Here is a 26,228-nt window from a genome sequence, read left to right as displayed (position 1 = left end):
GCAATCACTCTACTGGGTATTTACCCCAAAGACTTGCGAACCCATATCCGAAAAGATATTTGCACACCGATGTTTATAGCAGCACTATTCAGAGGCCAGAACATGGAAGCAACCAGTATCCTACGACAGATGATTGGCTAAAGAAGCTGTGAAACATATAGACAATGGAATATTACTCAGCCATAAGAAGAGATAAAATACTACCATTTGCAACAACATGGATGGACCTTGAAATAAGCATACTAAGCGAAATAAGCCAGATAGAAAAGGTTGAAAATCACATATCACATATGTGAGATATAAACCTAAAAGACACAAATGAACAGGATAAATAAGAGACTCTTGGACATGGACAATGGACTAGTGGTTACCAGCAGGGAGGGGAGAGGGGGGAGAGGGAAAATAAAAAAATAAAATGTTAAAAAAAAAATTATGCACATATAGTATGAAAAAAAAATATACTGGCATTCAAAAAAAAGAGAGAAAGGACAGTTCTTCCTCATAGAATTACAATTAATAAATGTACAAGGAATAATGGAAACCCAAAATCACCAGTAGGCAAACACCACAGTAATAACTAGGGAAGGAAGATTAACTAATGGATGCTAAAATTAGTGAGAAAAGTTTGAGGAGAAACAGAGTATTGCATAGTCTCAAAGCATCTTCTCCTGTATTAATTACAATTGTAAATACAGTAATTTAACAGTGGAGAAACCTAGCAGATACTACTTAACAAAGCAATCAATGTTAGCATTATCAATAAGATATATTGACATGTTAATACACCCTGACATGAGGCTTTAAGAAGGACCCAACATCACTGTTTGGTATTCTTGACAAAACTGCTTACTTACATAATGGTCATGACCATATAACACTTTATAGCACTAGTCAATTACTTTTGTGGGATATCCCTCAAGTTGGGTCTGATGTTTCTAGGACAAATTAAAGTTAGCCAAGTTTGTCACAGATTGAAGGAGACTAAGGAGACAACTACATGCAATAAAGGATCCTGAATTAGATCTTGGAACATAAAAGCTGGGTGACGGGTATACGAGAATTTTCTGTACTATTTCTGCAATTTTTCTGTAAGTCTAAAATTATTTCAAAATAAAAAGCTTAGAAAAACCAATCAACAATAAAACAACTCTCAGCAAAATAAGGAGAAAGGTTCTTCCTCAACCTGATTAGGGCATGCATGAAAACTGTTAATATCAAACTTAATGATAAATGCTTTCCCCCTAAAATACAGGGCAAGAATGTTTGCATTAACCACTATTCATCACTGTGTTCGAGAACATAGCCAGTGCAATAAGCGAGGAAGGGGATAAAAATAATACAAATTGTAAAGGAAGATATAAAACTATATTCTTAAGATAACATGATTGCATACATAGAAAATTCCAAAGGTTTTACCAAGAAGCTATTAAATTAATAAGTAAATTTAGCAAGATTACAGGATGAAAGGCTATATACGATAATCAGTTAGAAAATTAAAAATTCCATTTATAATCACAGCCCAAACAGGAAATATTTAAAAACAAATCTAACATAATTTATTGAAAACCTACATGCTGAGAGAAGATAAAAAGAGCCCTGAATAAATGGAAAAACATATCGTGTTCCTGGATTAGATGATTTGCTATTGTTAAGATGGAAATTCTCCCCCAAATTCTTCTATAGATTCAATGTTATCTTATTTTAAATTACAGGCTTTTTCACAATCTGATTGTAAAATTTATGTGGAAATGTAAAGGACCCAGAAGAGCCAAACAATTCTGAAAATACAGGACCAAGTTAGAGGACTTGTACTGCCTCATTTTAAGACTTACTATAAAGCTGCAGTACTTAGAACAATAAAAGCTATTGGCATAAGAATGTAGCTCAATGGAACAGAACAGAGTCCAGAAATAAACCAACTAACAAGTGGTCAATTAATTCTCAACGAAAGGTGCTAACATAATTCAATGGGGGAAAGGACAGTCTTTCTAACAAATGGATCTGAAACAATAAGATATCCATGAGGTAAACAATGAGCCAGGACCCTTAACTCATTTCATACATAAAAATGAAGTCAAAGGGATCATAAATCTAAATGTAAAAGCTAAAATCATAAAACTTCTGGAAGAAAATGAAAAAATATTTGCCTAAACTTTTGGATTGGCTAAAATTTCTTAGGCTGAAAATAAATGTATCATAAAAGAAAAGATTGATCAAATGGACTTCATTAAAACATAACTCCTCTGCTTCTTTGAAAGTCACCATTATGAAAATAAAAAGTCAAAGAAAAATATTTGCAAAACCTCTATGTAACAAAGGACTTATATTCAGAGTATAGAAAGAACTTTTATAACTCCATACTAAGAAGACAAACAGCCCAATTAAAAATGAGCAAAAGATTTGAACAGATACTTTGCTAAAGATATACAAACGACTGATAAGCACTTGACAGGATGCTGATCATTAGTTAGTTATCAAAGGAATGCAAATTAAAACTACAAGGAGAATATATTACATATCTATTAGAATGACAATATCAAGTGTTGACATGACTTTAAAGTAACCCGCACTCTCAAAAGGGTACTGATAGAATGCAAAATGGTATAACCGCTTGGAAAAGAGTTTAACAGTTTCCTAAAATGTGAAGCATACATTTACACTTACCATATAACCCAACAACACAACTTCTAGGTATTTACCAAGAGAAATGAAAACAAATAAGCACATAAAATTTGTCTATGAATGTTCATAAGAGCTTTATTTCTAATAGCCGAAAGCTGAAAACCCAAATATCCATCAATGGATGAATGGATAAACAAATTGAAGTATATTATATAGTGGAAATTAATCAGTTTATAGAAAGGAACCGACTACTGATATTAAAAAACAGAGTCTAAGGCCATGCAACCCTGAACAAGCCCGATCCCATCTGATCTCGGAAGCTAAGCAGGGTCGGGCCTGGTTAGTACTTGGATGGGAGACCCCCTAGAAAGACCAGGTGCTGTAGGTGTAAAAAATAAAAATTAAAAAACAAAAGAATCCAAACAACAACAACAAAAAAAACTAGATAAATCTCAGAAACATTATGCTAAGTGAAAGAAGTATATATTGTATGAATTCATTTATATGAAATTCTGGAAAAGGTAAAACTAATCTATAGTGACAGAAAGGAGGTAAGCAGCTGCCTAAGATGAGAGACAGGGACTGATTATAAAGGGGCATAAGGAACTTTTCTGTGGTGATAGAAATGTTATGTATCTTGACTGTGATGAGCAGTGTAAAAAGTATCTACATTTGTTAAAGCTTACTAAATTGTACATTTAAAATGGGTACATTTTTATTATAGGTAAATTATACCTTGTATATTTGATTTTTATTTAAAAAAAAAAAAAAAAGGCAGCCTCAGACTAACTCCACATGACCTTTCAGTTCACCCATCCACTGCTTTCTCTTGCTTTATTATAAGACTGCCCTTTCCCGGCCATGGGTAAAATAAAGTCTGTAATCTGGAAGAGGGTTTGCAGGTAGGCACTAAATGAATGACATTTCTAATATATCCATATTGATAACTTACCAGAAATAATACGGACTTTTGTTAAAAGGAAGATATGGGCATAAGGTTCAAGTTTCACCTTTTCCAAAAACCTGTTCTTAGCTCTACTTGGTCAATATCTACTCATTGTTCAAGGCTCAAATCAAATGTTTTACTTCTATAACACCCTTCCAGAAGCTTTAGCAGAGTTAATCACTCCCTTTAATGTGATCCTATAGTAGTATGCACAAATCTCTCCATATAGTAAAGCACTGTAATTACCTGTTAACATTTCTGTTCTGCCTCCAACATCCTAGCAGAGCTCACTGAAGACAGGGGAGAATGCCACTATATGTTATTACCCTGTCTCCAACACCTAATACAATGCTTTCCACATCGTAGATGCTCAACAAATGCTTGTTAAAACAACAAAAACTGATGCAAAAAAAATTACATGTACGTTCAGATAAATGCAAAGAAACTGATGAAATGCAACTGAAATTTGAGAAATTCCATCTAAAAATAATGAAGGTTATAAATAAACCATTCATTACATTAACGAAAATCTAGTGAGTAATAAATTAAAAAAATGATTTAAAAACAAACTCTTAGTTTTAATAGATAATCAGGGTTAGCTGACATTCATCTATTCCTATGCCATTTTAGGACTGAAGGGCTAGAGGGCTAGAGTCTCTGTTACCTAGCTCTAAGCACACAATTCAAGGGTACTAGGCTATTTTTCCATTCTAATGCCGTTGTGGGCAAGAATGGCTCAATGTAATTTGAGATTTGGTCTACTATATGTCAGGCACCATTCTAGGTAAATACTTTACACTATCATCTGAAATCACATAATATTTTTCAAAGCAAGGATTAAATTTTCCCCATTTAAAAGCAGTAGAGAGTCAGAGGGTTTAAGGCCCTTTCCCAAAAATACACAGTCCATACCAGGATTTGAACTCAGGTCTGTATGGCTTCAAAGCCAATGCCCTATCTATTATACCAATTCAAGGAATAAATCTATTAAGGTTTCAAAGTCAAGATAAAAGTGGCATATTAATGAACGGGGAAAACTAAACTGTTAAAAAAAAAAAAACCTCTCTAAAAACCAAGGGTATATTTGTATGTTCTTATGATATAATGTAATTAAATGGAATTATATTTTAAGAATCAAAAAATTATATTATTTTAAATATCTTAACTACTTTGAAACACTGTCAATGGTCTTTTTAAAGTGTCAAGAATATTTAAGCTGCTGTGCTTAAAACATCTAGTCTGCAATTCCAGCTGTAATCATGACATGCCCGCAAATCAGAGTACTTGCATAAAAACAAACATAGCCTCCAAGTATGAATAAAATTCCTCAGCTTCACTCCTGAGCTGGCTCTATAGAATTTTGGAATTTGTCCCTCTTTCTTCAGTTCTCTTATTGGTTTTATTACTTTTGGCAATAAAAAAAACCTCACCAGTTGCTTTTCCTATAAATCTGTAAATGAAAATTTTAATTTCTCTTTGCTAGGTCATTTTTATAGCTGCCATCTCTGTGGAGGAGGAAGTGTTGTTATGAGCTGTGTCAAGGACAAATAATTAAACAAAAATAAGAGAGTAGATAGCAAATAAGTTTAATCTTGTGGACTAGCTCCAACTAATTTCTGCCTGGAGCAGTGTATGTGAAAGGATTCTGAGGCTGCATGTGAAGTCACTCAGGAAGTAAACAAAGAAAGAGTAGTAAGAAAGGCTTAGTGAAGAATCAGTAACCTTCATTGTTAAAGTAGCCTAAATTTTGAAGGAGGGAAGAGATTACAGTATCATATTAGGTAGAACAATATGAAGAACAAATAATGTCTATTCGATTTGGCATTCAGGAGATCAATGATGTCTCCAAAGTAAACATGCTCAGTAGAATTGTGAGGGGACAAGTCAATAGGCCAAGGAGGAAATGATTACTGACACAGAGATATGGGCGAGTATATGGGCATACCTCAGAACCACTGCAGGTTCAGTTCCAGACCGTGGCAATTAAGTAAATACAGCAATAAAGTGAGTCACACGAAGTTTTTGGTTTCCCAGTGCATATAAAAGTTGTTTACACTATACTGTTGTCTGTTAAGTATGCAATAGCATCATGTCTTAAAAAAAAAAAAGAAAGTATATGTCTTAATTAAAAAATACTTTATTGCTAAAAAATGCTAACCATCATCTGAGCCTTCAGCAAGTCATAATCTTTTAGTTGGTGGAGAGTCTTGCCTTATGTTGATGAAAATGTAATATCTGCAAAGCACAATAAAGTGAAGCACAATGAAGAGGGGTATACCTGTATTTATAAACTATAAAAAAAGAGCCAGTACATAAAATGACTGAAGAGTAAAATACTTGATGTAGCAGATAAGGATAGAAACTAAAGCCAGATGAATGTATTGGCCTTCTCAGGGAGAAACATCTCATTCTCTAAAAACTATAGGAAAAGGGTAAAGAATGGTACTCCTATAGGTAAATCTGTAGTAAAGAGCAAAAAGTTAAAAATTTCAATGAAGAAGGAGGTGAGGACCTCTCTTTTAGGTAAAGTGACAGGAAAGTCAAGAAGGGGAATGAGAAGTTTTGGTAAAGTTCCCAAACAGAATGAAACAACTAAACAGCATCAACCAAGTAAAGTAAAAAACTAATTCACATACTTCTTTCAAAAAGGAAAATATAAGGGAGCAATGAAAGAGAACAATTATAAAAAGGGAGAGAAATTAATCTAACTAGGAACCAAAGAGCTCATAAAAATCTATCTACGGTCCAGCAAAAAACAAATAGCTAAAAGCCTGACTCTGAGAAAGACAAGTGAAAAATGAAAGTTACCTTATCTATCATATAGGAGGAGAAATTACTGTCATCCTTAAGATAAGCTATTAGATGATAACATTTATTTTTAGACAGAAAGAGTATTAAGGGAAACTGATAAAAACAATTCATTTCGAAGTCATTTTTTTTAGGTTTGGCATTCATTTATAAAAATTGTTTTACTGTTTTCAAGGCAAAAATATGTACTTTTGAAATGAGTTATAGAAACAGTAACATAAATAAACAATATTCTGAGGAATCAAAAATCTAAATATGCTTCCAGCCATAAAAAGTCCGACCTTGCTGCATAAAATCAAACTAGTTACCTGAGTTACTGGGTATAAAATTGTTTTCATGAAAGATCACAATAAAAAGTACCCTAGCAGCAAATGTGGCCTATTAATTACAAATGGGCTTGATGATATATATAATCTTTTGCTGTCTATCTCACTTTTAGGTTAATTTAACTGTTACTTTTTATATTTCTTTTGCTTGGCTGCTTAACCTACATTTTCTCCAGTGAAATGCATTCTTTATATTAAAAATAATTTATTGCCTGAGAATTTTTACCTATCTTTGTGGTATGAATTAAAAAAAAAATCAAAATATTAGTATTACTGAGGGCATTGGGGAATGTTTACATATACACCACTAATGGGATTCTAAACTAGAAAACCTTTAGAGGGAAATCTGATAATACTATATCAAAAGCTTTAATAATGAATATATTCTATAATCCTTCAATTCTAATCCTAGAAATTTATCATAAGGAAATAATTATGGATACATGCAAAGACTTCAATATGTATAACAGTAAAAACTGAAAATAATCCAAAAGGTCAACTTTAGGGAAATGGTTACGCAAATTATGGTTTATCTGTTTAGGTAATAGATGCACTATTAAAAGTTAAGAAGTCCTTCTTATTCTCTGCCTCTGAGAGGAAACCCACTCTGTCTGTGGAGTGTTACCCCTTTTCTAATAAACTTTCCTTTTGACTCTAAAAGAATCTATTCAAAAACAAACAAAAAAATTATCAAATAACATGAAAGGCTCACAATCTACTAATGAATAAAAATTGTTACAGAAGCTGTACTGAGTGATTTAAATTGTTTTTTTTTTATGTTTTGCTGAATTATTCAGACTTCCTAAAATAGGTACGATAAAGAGGTTTTGTATTAAAGTTATTCTCAAAAAATCTTGCCAATTCTTCCACAAAACATTTAACAAATAAATTACGAGACAACATCATTGAAAAAAACAGAAAGTTTTTCATATTATTTTGTACACATTAGTCCATAATTTTATATTACCTAAGTAGCATTTGTAATTTACACAAATATTGATTTTTCAAAAATGTATTTGGAAGCTCTGTATTCTAATACTGAAAGTAATGTCTAAGCCTTTGTTTTTAGTCTCAATAATTTCTCTAATTCATCAGCAGCTCGTATTCCATTCAACTTCACCCTGGTTGTATGTGTAGAATGAGCATATACAACCTTTTTCACACTAATGCTGAAAGAAATATAAAAGCATATCATATATAAAATTGTCCTAGAAACAAAAATAGAAAATACCCTTTTGATTTCTAATCCTTTTATCATCTTTATAACCCTTTATAACCCTAAACAATTATTTAAGCTGTGTGCCCTGAACTGTTGTATTTTTTCCCTGTAAAATGGACAATATTAAACTCCTGAAGATTTTATTTGAATTATTAAAATAAATGCAAAATTGCAAATTTTCATGTATAATTTATAATAATGTATTCTAAAATAATAAAGAGATATTAATCATGTGATTACTCTGGTATAATCTTTTCAGCAATAAATTATTCTTGAAGTAATTAAACTACTGTATTTGTTTCTTTTTGAGGCAATAAATATAAAAACATTGATGCAATCTAATCTTTATTTTGTGCTGCTTGAGAATCTTATCACTTAAAAATTACTCTATACCCCAAGAATATACTTAATACAGTTTTGTATGTAATGCAAAAATTCTTTTTATGATGGTCTTTATCAAACAAAAATGAACCACTGAAGCTATGAATAACTATAAACCAAACATACTTTAGGAAAGACTGCCCCCTTGTGCCAATCAATAATATTAAACAGATTAAAGTAGACACTAAAAGCATCCAGACTTATAAAAAGACCTTGATCCTTCTGTGTTCTGATTTTAACAGCTTATATTTAAAGTGGTAATCTTTTAAGAAAAATAAAATGAATAGTACATTAAGCTCATATGAACATGACTCATTTATGACATTCAGCAGCAAATAACATAATTCATGACATGTAACTCATGAACAGTAGTAGCTGTTCAAGTGCTTAAAGGCTGAGCTCACATATGTTAAGTAATTTTCTGATCTTTAAGTTCTGTAACAAAATACTGAGAAAATAATTTAAAAAATCAGTACATTTCAGAGAAAAAAATAAATAAAACAGGGATAGAGTATGGCGCCTTGTAGTAAGATATACATACACAGTTCATCCAAGATTTTAGGCGTTTCTTCTAAATTCTTAAAAAATGATATTTTCTTTGGATTTGATAAATGGCTAATTACCCTTTACAAAGCTTCTTGACATATATAAGTGGTATCAGGCCATTTGAACATAAGTCAGCATCAGTATTACTACTATTATTGCTAATAACCTAGAGTAGTAGACAGAAGTATTAGAGCAATTGACTTGCTAAAGAACAGCAGCATTAGGCAAGAAAAGACATATTACAAAAAACAATAAAGTGATGTAAATGCAGACTTTGTATAGTTGACAGCATAATTTCTTTCATAGTTACGGTCAAAACAGTTGCAATTCTATTTCCACCAAGTAGGATCATTAGAAGAATTAAATAAATTAGCACTGATAAAGCATTTATTATAATAAACACCATAAAATGTTTCTTATATAAGTAAATGAATTAATAAGTATGGGAAACTACATAGTACACATATATATATTCAATAATACCTACTTTCGAAGGTGATCATGTTCTTTCAAAAATAGTTCAGTTCTTCTGTTGTTTACTCCAGACCCACTTTTATAGGACCTAGAACAAAATAGAGAAAACTTACGAATATTTTTAGCAGATACTGCAAAAAAAGATTAAGTGACTGAGTCTAGTAATATCCAAACTGGACAAATTGAGGCTCTCCACAGTTCTGAATGAAAATTTAAAATGTATAATCCTTTTCATCATCTTCTAAAAATGACATCTATTACAAATAAATATGAATACCTCTCTAATTTAGGCCTAAGAGTTTATTATTTTTCACCAAAATAATCCAACATTCTCATACAAACAGAAATCTTACTTTTCCTTTCATTGTCTATTATCTCCTATATCTTTATTCTCTCCAAGTGTAAGTAAAACTTTAGAATGATTACTATACAGCACATGGAGTGGGGGAGCTACTGAAACAAAATGTTTCCTTCACAATGGTACATGCAGTCCATCAACTGAAGCCTAAGGAGCATTAAAATGAAGATAAAGATCTGTCAATTTTGGCATAGTTAACAATTTCTATCTTAGTCTTAAGTGCATTGAAATTTACCAGAAAATGCTTTGTATCATTACTATCAACACTTTCATGTTTCCGTTCTTTACTTACATAAAGTGTCAAGAATAAAATAAATTCAAGTAACTAAACACATACTGCAGTTAGACAAAAGAGGGTCATGATGCTAAAACTCAAATCCTGGCTAAGAATGGTAATGTGCAAAGTACAGCAGAAAGAAAACACCAGGAAAAGCAGCCTGATGTAACTAAGGACATGCTGGATTTGGAAGACTGATGATTTGGACTTAAATCTAAATTCTATCATTTATTAGCCAGTTAACTTTAGACAAGTCTCTTAGTATCTAGTTCTATAAAACAGAACTAATAATTTCTATCTATACCAAAAGATTACATGAAGCCAAGAGATAATATATGGAAAAGTGGCATGTAATTGCAAAAAACTTTAAAATGGCAGTTACTGCTACTATATCTCATCTCACTAATAGTATTCTGCCTCATATTATATTAATTTGAAATGTGCCTTACTCCCCTATGGCAACTAGATTATAAACTCTTAGAGGACCAACTTGGTCTTTTTATTACTACCTTCTACTGTGACTGACATAGTGTCTTACTCATGGTTGGAAATCAGGAAACAGTTTAATGAATGCATGAACATATTTTTTTTATGATCATCTTTCAGAAAGCAAGTTATTACAGTGGGCTGTATTCTATTGATTTTTCACAAACTGTGAGGAAACTAAATGCCTATACATTAAAGGCTGTCCCCTACATTGGTTCTCAATGCTTTCCTTAAGAGATATATGTAAATAGACTATACAGAAATGAAAAGATTTACATGTTCCTGAGAACTAAAAGTATTACAAAATTCCTAATTATGGTAAAAATGTTTCTTCTTTTACTCCTATATGTTACACAGAGTACATATGACTACAACATTAAAAACAGATAAAAGAGACAAATGATAAAAGTTAGTTTTCTAAGATAATTTCTGGAGGTAGAAACGTAACTTTGGTGGCTGGATAATACTGGGTTAGAGTTTTGGATGCACTGAATATTCAATTATTTCTCCTGCAAAACTGTCTTACTACTACAACAAAATAAAGGATCTCTGGGAAAATTCTTCTCAGAGTACACATGATTTATATCAGTTCATGATATGCTAATATATACTACAGTTTATGAAACATAAGTGTCATACTTATGAAACTTAAGTATCATAAACTTATGACAAGTGAGATAGGTGTCACTAGATGGTCCAAAAATGAGAAGTCTTCAGTTTTAATTAGATACCTAATTGATTTAACCTTGTCAGCTGTGTTTAGTTGCAAAAAAAATGTCAAAAATGTGTATGCAATGCTAGATTATTAAAGATGAGGTAAAGAGATAGAAGGATAAATCTTTAAAATTATGGATTGAGATCAGCATAAAAATACTGGAGATCCTTAAATAATTTGATGTAAGATTGAGTTTGTATAAAATCTAGAAAAAAAACAACTATTTCAGTTCCAGGTAAGTAAAAGCTACTTTGATAACTACCTGAATATATAACTATTGGGGCAAGGAGAGGGTGGTGGGAGTAGGTGGTAATCAGGAAGGGAAACACAGAGAGCTTTAGATACTGGTAATGTTACAATTGTAGGAGATGAGAAAAAAACTCATGAAGATATCATCTAAGCTGGACTTTGAATTAAAATAGGAAGGTCAAGGTTGGCCGGAATCAAAGATAAAACTAGAGGAAGCTAGAGATAAGACCAGCAAAGTAGATTAGGACCATATTGTTTAAAGAACAGTGAATTAGGAATTAGAAACCTTGAAATCTAAATTATGGTTCTGCTGCTCGATTTGCTATTAATCATGGATATATTCTAAATCTAAATCTGAATAAACATACTACAAAATATAAAAAAAGTAACTTACTCAATATCCTTTCGTACTGATCCCATGAGATTCTCCCTTTCCCGTACTGCCATAAAGTTTGCTTTGGTTTTATGGAATTCATGTGTATAATCCTGCAATAAATCAATATCCAGTCTCAAAAGCTAATTATATATTTTCATCTTGAATCGGTTAGTTACCCATTGTCATCATGTTATAAATTTCTGTCAAGAAAACTGTTATTGAAGAAATCAAACTGCCAAGAGGTAAAAATAACATTATAATCACTTTCCCGAAAAGTGACCAACTTCTTTTAAATGAAAACAATTCAGTGCTAGAGTAATAGTGCCACTAAATCATCTTCATTATCTTCTAGAGTACCTTGTTTTATGGGACAGAATTGTAAAGAAATAAATAATTCTGAGATAAAACGACTTCAAATAGTCTAGGATAAAACTTAAGGGACTTTTTCTACTCATTAGTGCACCTAATGGGGCTTATTTTCAAATTTCATCCTTTTGAAATTTTTGGAGAAATTTAATTCTTAAACCGAACAGAACAGAACCAAGAGAACTGTAAACTTACAACTCTGTCATAATAAATTACCTACTGATGAACATTTTAGTTTTCATTCTTTTTGGTATGAAAAAATGCCCCAATAAACATTCTTATATATATATTTTATTGAACGCTCTCTCTCTCTTTTTAAAGTGTAAAGATTAGATGCCTAGCAGAATAACTAGATCAAAAAATACTACATTTAAATTTACGTAGCACTTAACTGCACCAATTTATGTTCCCAGCAAATGGATGAATGCCCACCTTTCTATACTCTTGCCAGTAAGAGGCTATAAGTGTTTCAATATTTGCTAATCTAACAGGTGAAAAATCATCTCATTTTGATTTCTGTACTTTTATTTGGGAATGTAGCTGAACATTTATGGTTTTTGGCTACTCATTTTCTATAAACAAGTTCATATCCTTTGCCTATTTTCACATTAGGTTATCTCTTTCTTATTTCTATTATTTCTCTATATGTTAAACAAATTAGTCATTTGTTGTAGTTTCTGGTATTAGGTGTTGCTTAGAAAGTCCTTTACTGTCTATGGCCATGCCACCCTGAGCAAGACCGATCCCATCTGATCTCGGAAGCTAAGCGGGGTTGGGCCTGGTTAGTACTTGGATGGGAGATCACCTCGGAAGACCAGGTGCTGTAGGCGTAAAAAATAAAAAATAAGGGATTGTAAGGTCCTTGCAAGGGTTGCCTCGCCTAAAAAAAAAAAAAGTCCTTTACTGCTCAAAACATGTAATTTCATCCATGCTTCATTCTGAACCTTCATGGTTTTTCTACATATAAGTCTTTGATCTATTTGGAATTTATTTTGTGTAGGAGGAATAAGAGAATTTGAGGGTTCTCCCAAATAATTAACCAATTGTTACAGCTCTACTTATTTTATTATCTCTTTCAAGTTTTTAATTTTTTATAAATAACTTGTTAGTTATTTATAAATAACTGTCTTAATTATTCTAGCTTCTTAACAGGTTTAATATCTGGTAGAACTAGACATTCTTTACTAATCTTCATTTTTACATGTTTTTTATCGGTTATTCTTGTATGTTTATGATTCCAAATGAACTTTGGTATCTTTCCAACTTGAAAAAAATGAAACAAAAAATCCTGTTATTTCTATTGGAAAAGCATTCAATTTATAGGTTGATTTAGAGAGAAATCTTCCCAAAAGCAGAGTAAATTGTCTATGTTCCTCAGTACAGTTTTATATATACAAGTCCTATACATACTTAATAAATTTATATATAAGAATGTTATAATATTTTCTAACAGGCTACTCTTTGCATGAGAAAAACTATTTTTATATATTAATTTTGTAATCCACCATCTTACTGCATGTATTTCTGATATTTTTCAAGTTAGTTTTCTTGGCTGTATTAGCTATACCATCTCATCACTGCCATATAATACAAATCTTGTCTCTTCCTTTCCAATATTTAAATCTTCTTTCTTTTTACTGTCTAATTGCACCACCAAGAACTTCCAAAACAATGTTAAACATCTGTGGTGATTGTAGGTATCCTTGTTTGTTTTTCTTTAATTGGAATGCTTTTAGTTCATTATTATTAAGCATGATGCTAGCGTTTAATCTGATATACACATTTTTGCACTGGCTGATAAAGTATCCTTCTATTCCTATTTTTAACAAGAGTTTTTAAAATTAGAAATGGTTGCTGGCCTTTTTTAATATTAAAAATATTTGCCTTCCTATTTGTATACTATATACTATCATATGTAAGTCTTTAAGAGTTTATTTTATTTTTGGTACACTTTTAACATTTTCTCAAACAATATACTAAATATAGTAAATTACTCCTCTTCCATGTCATCTTCAAAGCCTAATGAAAGTATACCCTAAATCACCATATTACTGCCTATGCATGACCATTGGCTATTTCACTGCTACAGTTAGCTAGCAAGGTCTCCCATAGTAGTATATTTACCTATTGATGAATATTATTTAATTTTACCAGGCAAAAGCAAGAGCTATTAGGCATTTTCAGAATTTTATAATACCAAGAAAAAAGTAAAAAAAGACAAGCTTCTATAGTGTGGCATTTATCCTCTCAGAAGATTTTTCCCTTTGTTCTCTTAAATACACATGGACACATTCTATTCAGGGATTTTAAAAAAAATCTTATAATAACATAAAAATCTCAATCCTAATATATTACCTGCAATATGTCTCTATGTCGTTGTAATGTATGCATCAATGCCGCGTTCAAGGAGGGGACACCCGCACTGTTGGTATATTCTGCCATTTTATCTCTTACTCCTGTAAGCTAAAAAAAAAAAAAAAAAAAAAAAGAATAAAGAAGAAGAAACAATAAAAAAATTTTAGAAAGTACTATAAAAAGATAAAAGTAAAGTAAATTATTTGCCTGTTTGCCTTTTGGCTAACAGCAAAAACAAACCAAAAACAAGAAGGCAGAGGCAAGGATTCATTTCCACCAAGTAATACATATAGCTAAAATAACAACCATGGCTGTCATCAAAATTCAAGTGGCCTGGGAGGCACACAGCTTGAATGAAAGGTTGATTTCAATAAACATGTCTACATTAATACAATCTAATACCATATCTAACAAGTACACAGTTATTAGCAAAACAGCCATTTAAGAGAAGGAGCTTACCCTTGCCAAAAGCTGTTCAATCTCAATTGCCATTGTTTCAAACATTCTGTCTTGGTTTGATCCATTTAAAAGGGGTGTTGTGTCAGAACTAAAGAGACATTCAAGTAAAGAGAATCCATTACTTAAATCTAATTTTTTAAAACATACTTAAAATAAGGCAATTATTCTTAAAGAGGTCAAGTAGAATCCCTGAGACATTCACTGTTTCTTAAGAAGCCAAAATTTTTATAGTTTTCCTGTAAAGATCACACATGTCCTAAATATTAAGTTTAGTATAAAATATAACTGAATATAAGATTTTCCCAAGCTTTAACACATTCAATCTTAATAATGTAGAGACATTCCAAATGTTTGTTTACTGTTTCCAAATTAAAGTAACTTAAGCCGTGGCAGTGCCCAATTACATGTTGAAGCTAAAAGAACAAATTATCTGAAATAAAACTGTAGAACTAATCAGTATGGCATATAATAGGAGCCATAAAATGTATTATGGATTATGCTATGGAATCTGTGAGGAATAATCTTTTAAATTTTTGCCCCAAAGTAATTATGGATGCTTAGACCTTAAAATAAGTTCTCTTTTCTTTCCTTGACTCTTACCAAGAATAAAATAAAACTGAGATTTAAATGATCCACAGATTGGATAACTAGTTATTAAATAATCAGGAACTGGCTTTAAGTCTAACAGAGAGAGCCATGTCCAGTAGGGAAGTGGTACTACCAACCCTCTACATTTCCACTTACATTGTGCGATTGTTTCAGTTTTGTGTTGCAAAAATGTGTTGACCTCTTTTAAAATCTGAATAGTCAGTCGAAAAACTAACTTTTTAAAAGTGAAACTTATGTTTGACAGATTAAAATTCTAAAACCACAGGCCCTGAAAGTTTCTTTTGTCTCTTCTGAAAAACCACTAACCTTCATTAAGTCCCCAAGTGGTATGTATTATTACACGAGCAGCTCAATACAGATCTTAGTTATACTGAACACAGATAAATACCCAGGCAATGACTATGCTCGCCAATCTTACTGACGACTTTGTCCTGCCCCGTGACAATGAATGGGTATGGCAAATGAAAACAGATTAAATCATCAGTTTAACATCAAAATAGTATTTTAGCTACTACTATTTCCTTTCTCCATATACACTTCCACAGGAATAGTAACAAGTAGAAAAATAGACAAAAAGTAGCTGATAAGGATTTTTAACTATTTTTAAAGATGTTTAACTAGGTCCAAATTTTTATTTCTTCTTGAAATATTTCAATCTATTTGCCTTAAAAAATATAAAACTATCTAATTCTTTATTATGTCTCAGAGCCAATCCAAGGTTCTGTGGTTATCTCTTAAATGCACGCAGGCAAAAATGCTCTATATACTACTAACACAGATCCTTCCCTGCCAGATATATGAAAAAGAATAATTGGCCAATGAATGTAAACTACATAAGGCAGGAAAATGTCTGTGTTTTACTCACAGATATATGCCTAGCTCCTAGAATACAGCTTGGCACATGGTAGATGCTCACCGAATACTTGTTGAATGAATAAGGGGGCAATCTCTACATTCGCCAGTCTCAGAAGAGTATGTGAATCTAGGGAAATGGTCAAAAATTCATTCTCTACAACACTAAAAGTCAATTAAATAATTCATTTTATAGGTATGTGATGATTCACAGACCATTAAGTTCTCAAACAGAAGGTAAAAAAATTAATCCTGGAAGGAAAATTCTGGTCATCACTGAGTTCATTCATTATGATATGTTTTCAACCTGAGCAACAAACAAAACACGTTAGAATGCACATTGGATCTTGATCCTCATGGCCTTAGGTTTCCTATTGAATGGGATAATTAGGCTGAGGTAATTCCACAAAGTCAGCCTTAATTTGTTGTAGAATTTAAGAAATGTCTTCAAGGTAATTTTTCCTTTAAAGGAGTCATGAAAGCATTCAGTTCATGAAGTAAGGAGAACACAGAAAAAGCATCATGTAATTTTATCTTTTAACTATCTAAAGTTTTAAAATTGTATAATCATTGGCATAGCCAAAGAGGGGACTTAAGTCAGACATAAATTAAGGAAATATGCTTTCTAGTGATAAGTTTACTCATAGAAAAGAACATTCTTTATTCTCTTAACTTGCTAAAGCCAGGCCCAAAGCAATGCACTGCAATTAAAGCTACGTGACACGCCAAGAGCTTACTTTTAGAAGCCAGAGTCAATATGCTGGCCCTGCTAGCTTTCATTCTTTAATAATATGACCTATTAAAAAGAAGCAACACTTTGGCTACAGTGTATATGAGTCTTTTTGTTAGAATGTGCAAAGAAAGTTTTAGAGCGTGGGATGTGGAGACAGAACGACCTGGGTTCAAATCCAAGCTCAGTTTTTGCTATTATTAGCTGAAAAATATCCTACCCACCACTAATCCTTAAAAAAAGTATGTACAATAAAGAGAGGATCACAACTAATAACTCTGCTACCCATCAGTTTCACTGCTAGATATATAAAAACATTTTTATAAATAAAAGCGGTCTTTATATAAAGCTCTTAGAACAGTACCTGACACATGATGAACACTGTCAGGTATTCAAATTATTATTAATTAGCAAAAATTGGAAACAATGTCCATCTACAGAATACACTGTGACATAATCATACATTGTAATTCTACACGTAGCAAACGAATATACCAGATTTAAATGTATCCATAGTTTAATTTCAAAGATAACCTTAAACAAAAAGCAAGTTGCAAAATAACTACAGTAAGATACTATGAATTAAGATCATAAACAGTACAGTAAAAATACATAAAGATTATGGGGAGGAAAAAAATGGATGCCATCAGGGGCTCTGACTGAATTGGTAATGATTATTTCTTAAACTGGGAGATAGGCACATAGGGATCCATTATATTATTCTTTATACCTTTCTAAACGTCTTAAATATTTCCTAATATATTTTGAAACAAGTAGATAGCCTAAAGTGAGCATAAGATTCAAAGACTGGAACAGAATTACCATACAATCCAGCAATATATATATATAGCAATATATATACTGGAATACTACTCAGCCATAAAAAAAGATGAAATATCGCCCTTTGCAACAACATGGATGGACCTTGAGGGTATTATGCTAAGTGAAATAAGTCAGACATAAAAGAACAAAAACCATATGATTTCACTCACAGGTGGAATAAAAAAATAAAAAATAAAAGAATTAACGCAAAACAAAACAAAACAAAATAAACACAAACTAATAGATACAGATAACAGATGGGTGGTTACCAGAGGAGAAGGTGATAGGGGGAGGGCAAACATGGGTAAAGGGGGTCAAACGTATGGTGACAGATGGAAACTAGACTTTTGGTAGTGAGCACACTAGAGTGCATACAGATATAAAATTACAATGTGTATACCTGAAACTTATATAATGTTATTAATCTGTTACAACAATTTTTAAAAATTAATAATATATTTTCTATGTGTTCAATATAGTAGTATACTAGATTTCTCAAAAAAGAACCAAAATTAAAATAGCTTGGATGATTAATAGTGAGGATACACTGCATTAGATGCATTCTAAAATGCCGGAATAGCAGTAAGAATACTTTGCATTTGGATAGCTCCTCAGATCCATTTGGCAATCAGAAGATATAAGAAATACAATGTGGGCAAATCAACCACATTTTCTTTCACTGACTGAGCTGGGAACTTATTTCTGGCACAAACTCATTTTTAAGCCTTAGCATTTTCCTCCTGACACTGTCATAATCTTTGCCTAGGGATACCAAAAAAAAAAATAGTCTCAAGAATAAAGAATTTTTATAAATCACTATAAAAAAAGAGTAAAAATAAAATAAAGAATTTGGCAATAGAACAAATTACAGTTATATATTTTAGTTTAATTTGTAATGCTATAAAAATAATTTAAGGCATAAGAGACAGAATCTGGTAGTACCTATACCTGTCGCGTCTTCCATCTCGGACACTGCTGTGACTGTAACTTGTACACAGTTTACTGAAGGAAACTAGTTTCAGGTCAAGTTCATTTTCGAGCTGTCGAGCCTGTTTCCTGAGATCTTTAAAAAATTATAAAAGCAAATAATTAGACACAAAAAGTCCATCGGTAGATATAAAACTCCCAAATCTATTCTGAAGAAAACAAACTATGAAAACGATCATATACTGATCTAGATTCTCCAATAAAGAAAAGTGTTAAAAGGAATAAACCAAAGACATACCCAGGAAAGCAAACTGTCACTTATTTAAACTTCAGATGGGGCAAAAAGGGGAGAAACAGTGGCAGATGCAAATTTTCAGCTTTATTCCAAACATAGTTAGACAACAAATGTTGTTCTAACATCCCTGAAATTATTTCTATAGGAATAATAATTTTTATAATTCAGGGGAAAACAGAAAATACAAATCACAAAGAAACTGACTATGGTTTACAATCAGCTTTGTATCAATTTACCAGCTAACTTTATAAAAAAGAAACTATTACTGTTTTTGACAAAGATTTTCCTATCTCTTTACGTTCCAAAGCTTTATTAGGCTTATGAAATTCTTAATAGTAGAATGACTTAGTGATTGAGCATAAAGAAAACAATCGACCAAAATAAAAACATTTTCTTTTAAAGCTCACTGAAAGAAATTTGGAGAGGCTGAAATTAAAATAAACAATGTGCTACTAGTAAGATCAAATATAAATAAGTATGACAAAAATAAGAGTATAAGTTTTGAAAGAACAGGAACAAGCAAGCAAGCAGAGAAATTGGTATAGCAGTTTGGTATCTAAGTGGTTGATTGAGAGGAGCCACAGTTCAAAATTCTACATCTAGATGTGAGTACTCTCATCATGGAGAAGTGGGGGGTCAAAACGAAAGGGCTGAAATATAGAAAGAAAATAAGGATCTCATCTTTCAGAAATAAGGAACACGAATATTATTTCAATATACTTACCAGTAACCAGAAGTTGGAAGCACCATAATACAATGGAATATATTTTCACAGAGACCAAATCTTTAGAATCTCAGCTCACCCTAAAGTTCTGAGAGTCTGAGAACTGACTCTGAAATTTATTGACAATCTACTTAACCTATGAACCTCAGCTTTTTTATTTTTAAACCCCTACCTTCAGGGCTTTTCTATGCATTAGTAATCATGTCTTTAAAGTATATGACACAAGAGTAGGTTGTCAATAACAAGCTGCTATAATTATTACAGCATGGTGCTTCAAAAAATGGTAGCCTAAGTCCTAGCATTAAAGATAACAACAGCCACTTCTACATAACTTAAAAATATTTTCTAGCTAGTTCACACATTTCAAGCAGTCATTTTTAATACATGTTTTAAACTATAAACACACTTCTCTGTAACAAGCTACTGTCTTCTCCAGTAGAAAACATCAAGTAAAAGCATTTTGAAAGTTATGACAGGCATAAATGGATGAACCTAGAATAAGTATCTTAGACCCAGTGGCTGATAGTGGCAATACTGTTTTTTGTAGTGGTTTCCAGAGGTTTCAGTGGGTAGCAATAGGAAATAGATTAAAAGGGAAAAAAGATTCGGAGAGCACAGTTTCTATGTTGCAGCAAAGCAGAGAGACACTTGAAAGAAAAAGGTGAGCCTTGTTTAATCTTTGCTTACTATCATGGTCCATGGATGAGTTTTACATGAGCCCACTTTATCCGATCATATTTTCAGAATTAAATAAATGTACTTGTCAAATCGGAATTTTTTTTTTTTGGTATAAAAGGTATAGCAAATGCAATAATAACAATTCACACTGGTTCTCTCAACTTTCTCTTTTTAACAAAACCGATCTCCAGAGCAGAGAGTAAAGTTATGTCCTCTGCCTTCAAACGCGACACGACACCCAATCCTCGAAGTCCCAGGCTGAAGCAACCAAGGGAATCCAGTAGGAGACATTCCGCTCATACACCTTCCCTCGATGAACCAACCAGACCGACAAGTTCTTCCTTTCTCTTTTCCTACTCGACTGTCTAAGGCGCTGACTCCTCCGGTCTCCTGCGCTCTCAGAGTTCATATCCCAAGACTCGTCGTCCGAGTTCTGCTATCCTCCTCGACCCTGTTCTGCGGCGACTTAGGCCTGTCTTTCTCTACATCCCTGCTCAGCCCTTTCCGTCCAACTGGTGCCCTAGGTCCCGCTGCTATTCAGGTCAGCCTCCTGCCCCAGACCGTTCGGTCTCTTAGGTCCCTAGGCCTCGCGGCTCCCACTAGACAAGCCCGGCCCCTCAGCACAGCCGCTCCGGAGGCCCCGCTCTTTTCTCTGCTGCCTTGCCCACGATCCGTCCTCATTCAGCCCCTCCGCCCCTAAGCGAAACCCACACGGAGGCCTCGCCCTCACCTTCCCAGTAATTGCTGGTTCCTGCCGCCATCTTTGTTGTCCAACGTCAGTCGGGATTGGAGAGTAGAGTTGGCGCGAGCCAGAGAGTCAACTTCCCTCCTTCTTCCGCCCTGGAGCCCGGGCCGATGGGATACGTGAGCTTCCACAGACACCGCCATCTGGCGGTCAGTTCATCTTCTTACACAATTTGAGCGGCAAAACTGAAAATTACAGGTTTAGCACCTGACACTTCCTGTCTTTCTGGTTGTCCTATCGGTTCTTCGCGACTCAAACTTGCATCATCGCTCTAAGTTCAGCTTACCCCTTTCTCAACAGGGGCCTACCTGGCTGAGAAAAATCATCCTTAGACGCAACTCCCTGTTTCCCTCACCTTTTCTCAATGTGTATCTTCAGCCAGCCTCTTTTCTTTCTCAGAGCCAGAGGTTCTTTCTTCCCAAGACCAATCCTCCTCCCACCTGTGTCAGTGCTCCGTTATCCCACGATCTCTGACTGTTTATTTGCTCTTCTTCTTCGCTGGCCACCTGTTCCTCTATCTGCAGTAGTTACAGTCCCAGCCCTCCTTTGAGTCCAGCCACCAAATCTAGAAAATGTGTACTAACTGCTTCCATGTGCCTCATCCTGTCCTATCAACTTGTTAAAATTCTCTGTCCTATCTCACTCTTTCTAGATACATAAATCATCACAGTCTACTTGTGTCCACATTTTACCAGTTCAAGTGAAATGTAGAAACCTTATCTCCTGTAAAAATTCTTAAATCACACCTGTTCCTTTTTCCACTCCCATTTATAATTGTCTTTAATATTTCCTCTACATTCATTGAGAATCATATCAGATAATGTTATAATTTTTGCTTAAACTGTCAAACAATTTATAGAATTCAAAAGAAGGAAAGCCTACTGTGTTTACCCGTATTTTACTCTTTCCATTTTTCTTCATTCCTTCCTGATATTCCGAGATGTCTTCTTTTATCATTTTCTTTGTTTCAAGAAATTCCTTTAGCCATTTTTTAAAGGGTAGGCCAGCTACAGACAGATTCTATTAGTTTTTCTTTATCTGAGAAGGTCTCAATTTCTCCTTCATTCCTGAAAGATATTGTTGCCAATAAAATCTGGGGTTGACAATTTTTTTTTTTCAGCGCTTGAAAAATGTGGCAATTACTCCTGTCCTCCACAGTTTCTGATGAGAAATTGGCCGTTACTAGAATTGTTTTTCCATTGTAGCTAAGGCATCTTTCTTCTCTGCTTTCAAAACTTTTTCTTTTTCTTTAGTTTTTGGAAGATTGCTTATGATGTGTCTCAGTGTAGATTTCTTTGGTTTTATCCTGTTTGGGATTTGCTCAGCTTCTTGAATCTTAGATTTATGTTTTGCCAAATTTAGGGACTTTTCAGCCATTAGTTCTTCAAATACTTTTTCTGTTCCATACTCTTTCTTCTCACTTTCTGATGACTTGAATGCTAGATCTTTTGCTATAGTCCTACATATCTCTGAGGCTTTACTAATTTTTTCAGTCTGTTTTCTGTTGTTTAAATTGGGTAATTTCTACTGTTCTGTCTTCAAGTTCATCCACAGGCATGTCTTTCCCTTGTCCCCTCCATTTTGCCATTGAGCCCATTCGCTGAGTTTTTTATTTCAAATATTGAATTTTTCGGATCTAAAATATCCATTCAGTTTCTCGGTATATCTTCTACTTCTTTGCTGAGACTCTTTTTATCATTTCTTCTAAGTTTATCTGTAATTGCTCGTTAAAATATTTTATTATATCCTTGTCAGACAATTGCAACATCTGTGTCATCTTGATATTGGCAGCTGTTGTCTTTTTTTCATTCAGGTTGAAATTTTGTGGTTCTTGGTATAATGAGTGATTTTTAAAATTGTATCCTTCATATTTTAGGTATTATAAGACTGGATCTTCTATAAATTTCTGTTTAAGCAGAACTTCTTTGACAGTGTGCTGGTGGAGAAGGTGGGGAACTGCCTTGTTATTACCAGATGGGAGTGGAAGTTCAGACTCCCCCTTGGCCTCTGTTGATATCCCCAGTGTGTGGGGGGTGTCTTGTTACTGCTTCCCACACTGACATCATGGCACGGGGCCTCATTACCAGTGTGTGGGGTAGAGGTCCTGACTCCCCATATGGCCTTCTTTGACACCACCCAGGCAGCAGGGAGTAGTACTTCACTACAGCCAGGTGAGGATGGAATGTAGGCTCCCTACTCAGCCTTTGCTGGCAGAGGGTAGACACAGCCCTGTTTTGTTTTGTTTTGTTTTGTTTTCTGTAGAATTTGGCTGGAGTAGTGCAATCATTGTCTAAAACTCTTCTGTCTTAGTAGGCTGCCTTTTTCCTGGTTTTTTGTTGTTGTTGTTGTTTGTTTGTTTTGCCAGAGAAGGCTTTTTTTTGGTCTGCACTCTTTGACATTTCTGGGTTGCCAGCTTCTCTAGCAACCATTGTAGGATATTTGAGGAAAAAAGAAAAACTAGGGAACTTACCATTGTGTCATTTCTTGGATCATGAGATCTCTAGCTGGTCTGTCTTCTTCTCTCTACCTTACTGAGTCTTCTTACCTGTTTTATATATAATGCCTGAGGTTTTTGCTGTGTTTAGTGAGAGGAATAGAAGAGAAATACATCTACTCCATTTTGTCTAAAAAGTCTCCATTTAATTTAACAGATTTTAATTCTCCACTAAAATTCTTCATCTTGTCTTCTACTTTCTTGAATTGATTCATTTTAATTTCTGGCTGATAACTGAAAAATCTATAACTCCCATGGGACTGTTTATATTTTTTTTCCTAATCTTTCATCACTTGATAGTCTTTTTTTTTTTTTAAATTAAGTTTATTGGGGTAACATTGGTGAATACAATTATATAATTTTCAGGTGTACATTATAATTTAACATCTGTATATTCTATTGCGTGTTCACCACCCAAAGTCCAGTTTTCTTCAGCTACCATATATTTGATCCCCTTTACCCATTTCACCCTCCCCCTATCTCCCTATATTTGACCCCCTTTACCCCGTCTACCTCCCCGCTCCTTCCCCATCCCACTAGTAACAACTACTCTATAGTCCTCTGGTAACCACTAGTCTATAGTTCATGTTCACAGTTTTTTTCACCACACTAACAGGGCTCCAGTATAATAATAGTAGATCACAGTTGAAACATGTAAAAAACACAACTGTCTCTAAGGATGATGACCAAGAAAGCCCAATGTGAAGATGGGAAACAAAGCAAGGGACATTAGAGGCACATGAAGCCTGTGGCACCTATATAAAACATTAAAACACAGCCCAACTTCCAGCCATATTAACATAAATTATCACGGAAGAGGCCTATTTATCTCTAGTGTATTTTATCCTGTCCAGCTTTCAACAAAAAATTATGACACATAAAAATCAAGAACAATCTGTAAAGACGAAATAATCATCAGGACCTAACTTAGATAGATTTAGATGTTAGAATAGGCAGGGAATCTAAAATAACTAAGACTAATATGTTAAAGGCTCTAATGAAAAATCTGGACAACCTGCAAAGACAGATGGCTGTGTAAGCAGAGAGATGGAAATTCTAAAGAAAGAATCAAAATGAAATGCTATAAATAAGGAACAACTTTGATTGGCTCATTAGCAGACTCAACAAAGCCTAAGAATTGTTGAGCTTGAAGATGAGTTAATAGAAACTTTCCGAACTAAAAGTCAAAGAGAAAAACAAAATGGAAACACAATCCCATATCTGTAAGAAAATTTCAAATGTGTAATATATAGTTAATTGAGATATTAAAAGAAGAAAGAATTAAGCGGAAAAAAAGATTTGAAGTAGTAATGGCTGAAAACTCTTCAAAACGAATGACAGTAAAATTATCCTAAAGCGAAGATGAAATAAAGACTTTCTCATACAAGCAAAAATGGAAGGTATTCACCACCAGCATATCTGCCTGTAAGAAATATTAAGAGATTTTTTTCAGGCAGAATAAAATGATATATGTCAGAAACTTGTAACTACATAAAGAAAGGAAGAGTATCAGAGAAGAAATAAAGGTTTAAAAATTTTTATTTTTTTATTCTTAATTGACCCAAAAAGATATCTCTTTATTTAAAGTAATAACAGTATAAATGCATTCTGTGACTATAGTATATAGATAATCGAAATAAATGAAAGCAAGTCACAAGGGATGGGAGGGGAGAATTATAAGGCATTTGCAGTACACATGAAGCGAAACAATGACATTTGACAATATGCTTTGATGAATTTAAAATGTATATTAAATTAAAATTTATATTTAGAAAACAACAAAGATAATTTTTTTCTTTTTGAGATAGAGATATTATTTCCTTTGAATATGTACCCAGAAATGAGATTTCTGAATCATATAGCGATTCTATTTTTAATTTTTTGAGGAAAATCCATGACATTTTCCATAGGCTGCACCAATTTACATTCCCACCAACAGAGAACAGGCTTCCCTTTTCTCCACATCCTTGACAGTATCAGTTCTCTCTTGTCTTTTTATTTTTTATTAAAGCTATTAGGATTACACTGGTTAATAAAATTATATAGATTTTAAGTATATGATTCAATAATACATCATCTGTACACTTTTAAAGAAATATAACTGATACTCTAAGAGAGGTCATAACGTAGTTAAAGAAAACAGAAAAATAAGCACTAGTAACAAATAAAAAACAGTTACAAACATGGTAGAGATTAATCCAAATATATTAATAATGCCTTTAAATGTGAATAGTCTAAATATACAATTAAAACACAGAGACTATCAGAGTGGACAAAACAAACAAACAAAAGACTCTTGTAACTATATGTTAGCTATAAGAAACTCATTCTAATTGTAAAGTCTCACATTAGACATTAAGGGGTGGAGAACAATAAACTAAATAACACT

At 33.1% G+C, this 26,228-nt stretch overlaps 1 protein-coding gene and 2 pseudogenes across 2 annotated transcripts in view; 2 read left to right on the top strand and 1 right to left on the bottom strand.

Moving 5' to 3' along the window:
* GOSR1 (golgi SNAP receptor complex member 1) overlaps window positions 1–21,419 on the bottom strand; it is a 51,586-nt gene extending 30,167 nt beyond the window's left edge. Inside the window, exons 1-6 of one of the 2 annotated variants that reach the window (XM_006925042.2) lie at window positions 21,331–21,419; window positions 18,919–19,039; window positions 14,964–15,051; window positions 14,505–14,612; window positions 11,802–11,893; window positions 9,336–9,410 (exon numbers count right to left, since the gene is read on the bottom strand). In XM_006925042.2, the coding sequence (XP_006925104.1) occupies window positions 9,336–9,410; window positions 11,802–11,893; window positions 14,505–14,612; window positions 14,964–15,051; window positions 18,919–19,039; window positions 21,331–21,361 (515 nt within the window). In that variant the 5' untranslated portion in view covers window positions 21,362–21,419. The remainder of the gene's footprint in view (window positions 1–9,335; window positions 9,411–11,801; window positions 11,894–14,504; window positions 14,613–14,963; window positions 15,052–18,918; window positions 19,040–21,330) is intronic. The other variant, XM_006925043.3, reaches the window with a different exon arrangement.
* Window positions 2,892–3,010, top strand: LOC112473238 (annotated as a pseudogene).
* LOC112473402 lies at window positions 12,861–12,979 on the top strand (annotated as a pseudogene).
* Window positions 21,420–26,228: the final 4,809 nt, after the last annotated feature.

This window comes from Pteropus alecto, unplaced genomic scaffold, assembly GCF_000325575.1.
Source record: "Pteropus alecto unplaced genomic scaffold, ASM32557v1 scaffold98, whole genome shotgun sequence".
Lineage (NCBI taxonomy): Eukaryota > Metazoa > Chordata > Mammalia > Chiroptera > Pteropodidae > Pteropus > Pteropus alecto.
Note: the sequence above shows the minus strand (reverse complement) of the source record. Positions and strands in the feature narration are given on the sequence as shown.